This window comes from Spea bombifrons, chromosome 8 (assembly GCF_027358695.1).
Source record: "Spea bombifrons isolate aSpeBom1 chromosome 8, aSpeBom1.2.pri, whole genome shotgun sequence".
NCBI classification, from domain to species: domain Eukaryota; kingdom Metazoa; phylum Chordata; class Amphibia; order Anura; family Pelobatidae; genus Spea; species Spea bombifrons.
This window is the reverse complement of record NC_071094.1, coordinates 40,953,409-40,963,546: the sequence shown is the minus strand read 5'-3', so window position 1 is coordinate 40,963,546 and position 10,138 is coordinate 40,953,409. Positions and strand designations below refer to the sequence as shown.

Below are 10,138 nucleotides of genomic sequence, written 5' to 3'. Positions count from 1 at the left end.
AGATTAAGGTTGCAATCTAAAACTAGAGGATCAGAGACTTTCACGGAATGTAAGGAAGTTTTACTTTACTGAGAGGGTGGTGGATAAGTGGAACAGCCTCTTGGCAGAAGTGGTAGAGGGTAATACAGTGAGGGATTTCAACATGGCTCCTGAATGTAAGACGAGACCAATCATATATATTAAAACATAAAATACAATAAGGACATTTTATTGCCAGACAGGGGTAGCCAGAAAATATATCTCTGCAGCGAGAATAGAATGGAATTCTAGAATCTAAATCTAAAAACAAACAGAAATAAATCCCAAATCGCTGGATTTTATATTCAGGCTGAAAATTATTAGTAAACGGTAAAATCCAATGATCCCGGGCTAAAAGCCCACCAGTTATCCGGACTGGCCCCCGAGGATCCTCGTTACACTGACACACAGAATATATTTCATTTTACTTAAAATACGGACACGTTTTTGGGGAGAAAAAACTACCTGAAAAAAAATATTCTGATAAAATATTTGTCCCGTTCAGTATTAACCCTTTGCTTTTGCCTCTTGCAGCGAAGATTTCGTACACAGCAAAGCCGCCATTGCTGTCAGTCATCTGATATTTTGGGTGACGCTCCCTGTTCAGACACCACACTGAGCTGATGCTTTATGGCAATGCTAATGAAGTCTGTTCCTCCATAGACTTTCATTAATCAGGTTGTCCTACTGGGTGATTAAGACTGAGCCATTCTATTGTTTCCCACAGGCAGTATGATAAGGAGTCGGGGTGTTTGTTTATTACATTGGGGGTCAGATGACAGAACGAAAACTCATACAAATGGCTGATATGCAGCTGCCTGAAAACATTTTATTCCATAAAAAATAATAAATAAATAAAAGCATTTAAAAAAAATTATTTTTTAATCTAATTCTAGCAATAAAAATGTTGGTCGGAGTTCCTTTTAAGTTTGAGCGTCCAATTTTATGTTCAGGGCAATCGCTCTTTTTGGCGGTTGTATGAGGTCACCGGGGGAAAACTGCATAACGTAAATATTTTTTTCCAAAATAATTATTGGCTTTGAACTTATTTTCTTGTCTTAAGGAAACATAAGCGGGGATTTCTCTTGTGGGTTTGAGAAGTTACAATTTAATTTCCTTCTGTTCCTTAACAATCAGATAAAAAAACCGACTTTTTTTTACAGACCAAATTAAGACAATTATGTAAACAGTGCGAGATATTTAATCTTACGCGGAGAGCCGCCGGGATACGAAGGATATGAATAATAACTGAAAACTATTCCGAAAACAGTCTGTATGAAGCGCTTTATATCCCAAGAAGTGACCCAAGCAATTTAACCCTTTAGGTGCCTTTGAGGCAAATATATATAAATATAAATATACATTTTAAGTGTTTTCTACTAAATTGTTTAAGTAAAAAGCAATGTCCTTTGGGCCATAATTGCACATTTATTTTGTATATATTTTTTTCTATGCAACATTATATTATATATTTATTTAAAAATGTATGTTTTTTGTGGACAGGATTCTTAATTTCCTTTAGGGTGTCAACAAACCAAAAAAATATTTTTAAAAAATAGTACACACACATATGTGTATATATGTATATTTATATATATGTTACTGTGAAAGACCGAAATTGGTGAATGTCGACTTTCACCGGTGAATGTCAACACATACCAAATACGTTGGTGAAAGATCGAATATTTCATTTCATGATATGATATTCGGACACTCACCGGTGAATGTCGACAATCACAGATATGCTCTGGTGGAGGTCGAAAAGAGTACATTCGGACCCTCACCGGTGTATGTCGGAGACAAATAGGCGACTGGCTGTCTCCCGCTGCTGTCAGTCCGTATGCCAAATCCTTTGCTCTGCTGTCAGTCCGTATGCAACTCCCGCCAAATCCTTTGCTCTGCTGTCATTCCGTATGCCAAATCGTTTGTTCTGCTGTCAGTCCGTATGCAACTCCCGCCAAATCGTTTGTTCTGCTGTCAGTCCGTATGCCAAATCCTTTGTTCTGCTGTCAGTCCGTATGCAACGTTTGATGGTGCGAGTAACGTTTTCTACATTTTTTACGACACCCTTATTTATAATCAATGGATACCGCAGTGAATCGTGATCTTTTTCTTGAAAAGTTAAATGCATTAATTGCGGAAAAACGAGAAGACAATTGTTTTTATTTTTCTCAAGAAAAGTACTCTAAAATACTTTCTGAAGTGGTTTCTGCTAAAACTAAGTGCAATACACCTTTGGATTACAGACGATTAAAACGTTTTGATGTTTTAAAAATTAATGATGAAGAGAAGTTAATTGTACCATTAAAACAAGGAGACACGAATATCCAGTATTATGTTACCAATGAGGAATTGTTCAGTATACTATATGAAACTCACACCAGAATAGGCCACGGAGGAAGAACACGTATGCTGAAAGAATTGCAAGTTAAATACAAAAATATTACGTATGAAGTTGTCATGTTGTATTTAAATTTATGCAAACAGTGTCAAATGAAACACAGTGCACCTAAGAAAGGTATTGTTGTGAAACCAATGGTCAGTTCTGAGTTAAACTCAAGATGTCAAGTTGATCTGATAGATCTACAGTCAAACAGCGATGGCGAATATAAATTCATAATGGTTTACCAAGATCATTTAACTAAGTTTGTCCAGCTACGACCTTTGAAAACTAAGAGAGCTGAAGAAGTAGCGCATCACGTTCTTTCAATATTTTTAACATTTGGTGCTCCAGCAATATTGCAATCAGATAATGGTAGAGAATTCAGTAATCAAGTCATATCCGAACTATGCGCTATGTGGAAAGATGTTAAGATAGTCCATGGAAAGCCTCGTCACAGTCAAACACAAGGCTCAGTTGAAAGGGCCAATCAAGATATACAGAATATGCTATCCGCATGGATGAACGATAACGATACAAATAAATGGTCAGATGGTTTACCCTTTGTACAATTTGCCAAGAACACTACATACCACGAAGGAATACGCCAAAGTCCTTATGAAGCCATGTTTGGCGTTAAGGCTAAAAGAGGCATAGCATCGTCTTTTTTGCCTAGCGAACTAATCGCAAATATTGAAACCGAAGAACAACTCAAAGAAATTGCCAATACTTGTGAAACCGAAAAACAGCATGAAGAAACTGTTGATACTTCTGAAAAAAATTTGTGCGGTGGTCTTTCGGAAAACCATATTTCAAGGAAAAATATTGAAGAGGACCTGCATTCTACTACGTTTCCACATCAAGCTCTAACTGGAAAACACGAGTTAATTTCAAGAAAAAGAGCGGCCGCGAAAGAGAATCTTGTACTGCAAGCAAACAAAATGTTACGCACCTCACAAAAACAATTTCCTCCTGCTCAAATTGGCGATAGTGTACGAATACAAGTGCCTGATGTCGACCGTGGTCGTACAGATAGCCGAAATGTGTTAGCGGTTGTTGTTGGGATAGAAGACTCCGACTTCTATAAACTGGCAAATAAAAATGGTACCCTCAAGCAGCTTTACACACGTAACCAGTTCGTAATTTGTAAAGAAAAGTTACTTTCCATAAATGAGATTTCGGCTCAAGAAATTTCGCTGAGAGAAGCAGCTGCAGCTAATTCGAGAAGCGGCGGGCAAGGCTATACACGCTGTCATTGCAAAAGGAAGTGTTCCACAAATAAATGCAGTTGCAAAAGCAAGGGACTTCTGTGTAATTCAAAATGTCATAATAGTTTCAGTTGTTGCAATAAATAAGTTAATGTAGTTGCAAAAGCAAGGGACTTCTGTGTAATTCAAGATGTCATAATAGTTTCAGTTGTTGCAATAAATAAGTTAATGTAGTTGCAAAAGCAAGGGACTTCTGTGTAATTCAAAATGTCATAATTGTTTCAGTTGTTGCAATAAATAAGTTTCTAATCACATAATTGAATCCTTTTATTATCACCCTTGTGATATTTTATCGCCGCTGAAATACGGAGAAGAAAATAGAAATCTCCGACATTCACCATTAGTACTTGGTGAATGTCGACATTGGCCGGTGTAAGTAAGAAATAAGGGTATTTAGCAATTATTTTGGACATACACCAAGCGACTATGTGAATGTTGTGACTTGATTACTGGACATACTGGACATACTGGACATACTGGACATACTGGACATACTGGATTACTGGACATACACCAAGCGACTATGTGAATGTTGTGACTTGATTACTGAATTAGATCTATCAGATCAACTTGACATCTTGAGTTTAACTCAGAACTGACCATTGGTTTCACAACAATACCTTTCTTAGGTGCACTGTGTTTCATTTGACACTGTTTGCATAAATTTAAATACAACATGACAACTTCATACGTAATATTTTTGTATTTAACTTGCAATTCTTTCAGCATACGTGTTCTTCCTCCGTGGCCTATTCTGGTGTGAGTTTCATATAGTATACTGAACAATTCCTCATTGGTAACATAATACTGGATATTCGTGTCTCCTTGTTTTAATGGTACAATTAACTTCTCTTCATCATTAATTTTTAAAACATCAAAACGTTTTAATCGTCTGTAATCCAAAGGTGTATTGCACTTAGTTTTAGCAGAAACCACTTCAGAAAGTATTTTAGAGTACTTTTCTTGAGAAAAATAAAAACAATTGTCTTCTCGTTTTTCCGCAATTAATGCATTTAACTTTTCAAGAAAAAGATCACGATTCACTGCGGTATCCATTGATTATAAATAAGGGTGTCGTAAAAAATGTAGAAAACGTTACTCGCACCATCAAACGTTGCATACGGACTGACAGCAGAACAAAGGATTTGGCATACGGACTGACAGCAGAACAAACGATTTGGCGGGAGTTGCATACGGACTGACAGCAGAACAAACGATTTGGCATACGGAATGACAGCAGAGCAAAGGATTTGGCGGGAGTTGCATACGGACTGACAGCAGAGCAAAGGATTTGGCATACGGACTGACAGCAGCGGGAGACAGCCAGTCGCCTATTTGTCTCCGACATACACCGGTGAGGGTCCGAATGTACTCTTTTCGACCTCCACCAGAGCATATCTGTGATTGTCGACATTCACCGGTGAGTGTCCGAATATCATATCATGAAATGAAATATTCGATCTTTCACCAACGTATTTGGTATGTGTTGACATTCACCGGTGAAAGTCGACATTCACCAATTTCGGTCTTTCACAGTAACATATATATATATATATACCGTATATATATATATAGATATATATATATATATATATATATATATATATATATATATATATATATATATATATTGTGTTAATGGGAAAGGAAAGAAGCTTTTTGGGATTTATTGTGCTTTTTTGATTGTGTAGGTTGCACATGGGGTTAAATTCCTTAAGTGGGGAAAAAAAGTATTTATCTCTTTGGAACTGATGTAAGTCATTTTTCTTCTAAAATATTATTATTTATTGATATATTGATATATAGTGACATCATCTTCTGTAAATCTGATTTCTTGTATGGATTTTTTTTCAAAGCATGTTACGTCGGAACATGCATGGGAACATTGAGCTGATAACATGTATGTGTTCCAGTGTAAGGCTTTTGTGAATCATACGTCTGGCTGGATAAGTAGGAGTTCCGAATAACTAATTATTAATGACTTTGTTTTTTAATGTTGCTTTTTGTATCTAGTAGCAAATTAATATATATAATTTTTATATAAATAATACCGTTGATCAGGCGATATAATTATTAACCTATTTATACCCACATTGTGTGTGCCGGATTTAGAATGTGACATACAAATTGTGTCTGCTATTGTGGTACAATAAAAGCCGCCAATAAATGAGGATGAAGATACCACAGCCGTCACCATCTGCTGACAGAAAAGCTTCTCATTCTGTACATGGAACCATCGAAACCGTACAGAAAGCGGAAATAGCCCCAATACGTGTCATTCTCATACAGTCGCCCCGGCACCACCGCGTGCGCACCCCTCCGTGTCACGGAATGTGGCGTGTTGCTACACACCTCAAAAATACATTATCGTAAAACAATAAAATGGTGAAATATGAGGTTTTTTTTTTTTTTTTTTTACCATCAAATACATTTAAAACTTCATTCTAATCTAATCATTTGCTACAAAAAAATATATATATATGAGGTCGCTTAAATATGTTTGTTACGCAACAGTCGGTGTGATGCAGCATTTTAAAACTGATTTTTATCGCTATAGCAACCAGCGGGATACTTCAGGCAGAAGGAAAATTCTATTGGTTGCTATGCTGGCCAAACAATTTTAAAGCTTTGTTCCTATCACTTTTTTACTTTGAAAATCAATATTTATATATATATTTTTTTATAATAAATATTATTTTTTTAAGCTTTAATTATTTATGAAAAGACAAATATAAAACATGTTTTAACCGAAATCATGATCTCTCAATGCATGCAATATTAGCATTTTTTAATATATATTTAAATGTACCGAAAATCACCAAGTTCTCACTTTAAAATTATGATTGTTTTCTGTGTTTGTAGCCCAAGGGATTAACGCTGGAATTGGCGGTGGCCGAGGAGCTCAGACTAGGACACGGCGGCATCGCGATGACATCACTGCTGAAAATTTACCCCGCAGGTAGTTTTATTGTGAATTTTGCGACAATGAAACAAAATAAGTGATATTTTACAAGATACAGTAATTACTAAATACTGACGCTTTAGTAATTCAAAGAAAATGTGTCATTTTGGTTGCATCTGTTATATTTTTTATTACTCTGTGACTCAAGGAGATTTTCGGGTATTATTTTTATTTCATGAGGTCATAGATAAGAAAGAAAAATAGAAATTGACATCAGATGAGACTCATTTGGCTCATTTTCCCTGCTGTAAAGACTCAGACCTTAATCAGTCTTTGTCTGTCCCAATGCGTGTTTAAATTATCCACTACTACTTCTGCTGGGGGGCTGTTCCACTTATCTACCACCCTCTCAGTGCAGTAAAACTTTCTTACATTCCATCTAAACCTATGACCCTCTAGTGTTAGATCCGCCCCCCATGTGTTTTAGGTATTTCACATAGATTTTTACACCAGACGGTGTTTGCTGATTTACACGGGAAATATTTATTTTGGGGAAGCATAAATCCTGGTGTCAGACAAGCGTCAGGGATGCGTGGATAATTTTTTAATCTGTAGAATGGATTGTTTCTGGCGTGTAGCTGTGCTGTCGGTGCATACGGCGTGCAGAGCGGCTATAGGGTTCGTATTAATGATATAGATAATTTTCCAGAATACACAGGAAACCACAAAGAGGTGACACCCTAACGTAACTCTGCAAGCTCCGCCGCCGCGCCGAGGTGGCCGGGCCAGGCGTTAGAGATCAGTGAAGAAATATCTGGCAGCTTTATCGTTACGCGGATCGGTGAAGATGAATGGCTCTTCAGGCAGATAAAATCACAGACGGAAGAAGAAGGAGAAGCTTTGATGCATTTTCTGTTAAAAGAATAGTAAGTGCTTTCCTCCCAGAAACTTGTCTGGGCTCCATTACCCCATTCTGTATACCGGTGTACTTCTGTAGGGTAGCAGGTGGTTATTACAGCGCTGGGGAGGGGTTTTTATTACTGTATACAGTGCTGGGGGTTATTACTGTATACAGCGCTGGGGGTTATTACTGTATACAGCGCTGGGGAGGGGGGTATTACTGTATACAGTGCTGGGGGTTATATTACTGTATACAGCGCTGGGGGTTATTACTGTATACAGAGCTGGGGGGTTATTACCGTATATAGTGCTGGGGGTTATTACTGTATACAGCGCTGGGGGGTAATATTACTGTATACAGTGCTGGGGGTTATTACTGTATACAGCGCTGGGGTTATTATTATATACAGCGCTGGAGGTTATTACTGTATACAGTGCTGGGGGTTATATTACTGTATACAGCGCTGGGGGGGTTATTACTGTATACAGTGCTGGGGTTGCAGCGCTGGGGTTATTATTATATACAGCGCTGGGGGTTATTACTGTATACAGCGCTGGGGATATATTACTGTATGCAGCGCTGGGGGTTATTACTGTATACAGCGCTGGGGGGTTATTACTGTATATAGCGCTGGGGGTTATTACTGTATACAGCGCTGGGGATATATTACTGTATACAGCGCTGGGGGTTATTACTGTATACAGCGCTGGGGGTTGTTACTGTATACAGCGATAGGGGGGGTTATGACTTCTAGGCCGGGGTACATCGGGGTGACCTCTCTCCTCTCCCCCTCTGCCTCGGTTTTATTATTTGAAGAGTTTACGACAATATAAACCGGGGAGTATTTTTATCGTTTTCTGCTCCAGATTCTCGTCTAACGGGCGAGAGATTCTTTGATATTTGGTTTGACGCCCCGGACTGTTTATTTTATGTTTTTCGATATGATCTAAATACCTTCCTTTTGTCTTCCGCAGGCTCCGCTGTCACTTTTGTATCGCGTCCTTTGGCCTGAAGAGATTTGGGGAATTACGCTCGGCTGCCTTTTACGGGATATAAATATCCATGGAGCGTCGGATGACCCCATTAATCTCCTAACAACTAAACGGGATTAAAAAAAAAAAACATTTTGTCCCGCAATGGCTTAAACCACAGAACTTTAAACATTCAGCGATCCGCCGAATAAACGACATGGAAAAAGAACTTTTAAAGCGGACGCGCTGAAATTCTATCACTTTTAACGTAACCGCCGGACTTTCTTTTTTTTTTTAATACTTTTATTTAAAGGGGACCCAGCCTGTTTTTCCATAAAAATCCACAGTTTTGGTCGATTTCCAGGATTGTTGTGTCGTGAAGATGCCTGTTGATGGTAACGATTCCACGGAATGTGATGTGGACGTCGGCTTCGTGAATCACCTGTACGCGGTTACGTACGCCGTTATCTTGATCCCCGGTTTAATAACGAATGTCTTAGCTCTGTGGGTCTTCTACGCCTACGTGAAGGAAACCAAGCGAGCCGTTATTTTCATGATTAACCTCGCCGTCGCGGATTTACTGCAAGTCCTATCGCTGCCCCTCCGAATCTTTTACTATTTAAGCCACTCGTGGCCCTTCGGACAGTTCTTGTGTATGTTCTGCTTCTACCTGAAGTACGTGAACATGTACGCCAGTATCTTCTTTCTGGTCTGCATCAGCGTCAGGAGGTTTTTGTACCTGATCTATCCTTTCAGGTTCACGGATAGGAGGAGAGTGTTGGACGTGTACGTCAGCTTCGCGGGGTGGATCGTCGTGTGCCTCAGCTGTCTTCCCTTCCCGCTGCTCAGGATCGGCAGCCAGAACGTGACCGTCCCCAATAACCTGTGTTTCGTGGATCTGCCGCTAATGGACATCGGGATCGCGAATTCCATCATCACGGTGACCTTGGCCGAACTTTTTGGGTTCGTGACGCCTCTCCTTATCGTCGTGTATTGTTCCTGGAGGACCATAATGTCATTGAGAGAACCCGATTCGCTCTGCCACGACCTGGGCGAGAAGAAGAAGGCTCTGAAGATGATTCTCACCTGCGCGGTGGTGTTCTTGATCTGCTTCGCGCCGTATCATATCAGTTTTCCCTTGGATTTTTTGGCCAAGGCACGGAAGATAAGCTCGTGCTCTCAGCGGAAAGCCATCTTAACTTTCCACCCGGTGGCCCTGTGTCTCGCCAGCCTGAACTGCTGCCTCGATCCGGTCATTTATTACTTCACGACGGATGAGTTTAAAAGAAGGTTGTCCAAGCAGGAGATCCAGGACAGCACGGAAATGCAGATATACTGCAACGAAGGCTTTATTAAAAGGGAATGCGCGCTTGAAGTTTTGGGGACTAATAGGTCAATTCTCTAAAGTATCAGTTGTCATTTGACTCGCAGGGCTGACTCGACGGATCCGACTCCTGCTCCACAAACCAAACTGGAAGAGGAACGGTGTTGGGTTGAGTTGACCATAGTCATGTCTTCTTTGAGTTGAGCTACTAAGTTGCTACTGAGCTTTGAAGTCGATACTTTTTATTGGACAACAAAGAAAAATACGGAAGGTTACATAAGCCTGTGGAACCTCAGTAGTCTCTTCTTGTTGAGCATGAATGACATGATAGATAGCTCTAAATTAGTGCAGTTGGCCAGTTGAGTTGAGACTCA

The 10,138-nt window shown here is 39.3% G+C and overlaps 2 protein-coding genes across 2 annotated transcripts; both read left to right on the top strand.

Moving 5' to 3' along the window:
* Positions 1-2,330: 2,330 nt before the first annotated feature.
* Positions 2,331-8,481, top strand: LOC128503872 (KRAB-A domain-containing protein 2-like). The gene is made up of 3 exons (XM_053474067.1): positions 2,331-3,537; positions 6,529-6,625; positions 8,444-8,481. The coding sequence occupies exons 1-3, from the start codon at positions 2,428-2,430 to the stop codon at positions 8,479-8,481; spliced, it is 1,245 nt and encodes a 414-aa protein (XP_053330042.1). The 5' UTR covers positions 2,331-2,427.
* Positions 8,482-8,822: 341 nt separating this feature from the next.
* GPR174 (G protein-coupled receptor 174) lies at positions 8,823-10,138 on the top strand. Its single transcript, XM_053474066.1, has one exon. It carries the CDS (start codon positions 8,823-8,825, stop codon positions 9,843-9,845), a length of 1,023 nt encoding a protein of 340 aa, XP_053330041.1. The 3' UTR covers positions 9,846-10,138.

What these genes read in the sequence shown, in the direction of transcription:
- LOC128503872 (XM_053474067.1), top strand. Translation starts at nt 2,428, where the DNA reads ATGCTGAAAGAATTGCAAGTTAAATACAAAAATATTACGTATGAAGTT. An exon ending in TTTACACACGTAACCAGTTC is followed by an intron (nt 3,538 to 6,528) that starts GTAATTTGTAAA and finishes CTGTGTTTGTAG; the next exon opens with CCCAAGGGATTAACGCTGGA. An exon ending in GCTGAAAATTTACCCCGCAG is followed by an intron (nt 6,626 to 8,443) that starts GTAGTTTTATTG and finishes TGTCTTCCGCAG; the next exon opens with GCTCCGCTGTCACTTTTGTA.
- GPR174 (XM_053474066.1), top strand. Translation starts at nt 8,823, where the DNA reads ATGCCTGTTGATGGTAACGATTCCACGGAATGTGATGTGGACGTCGGC.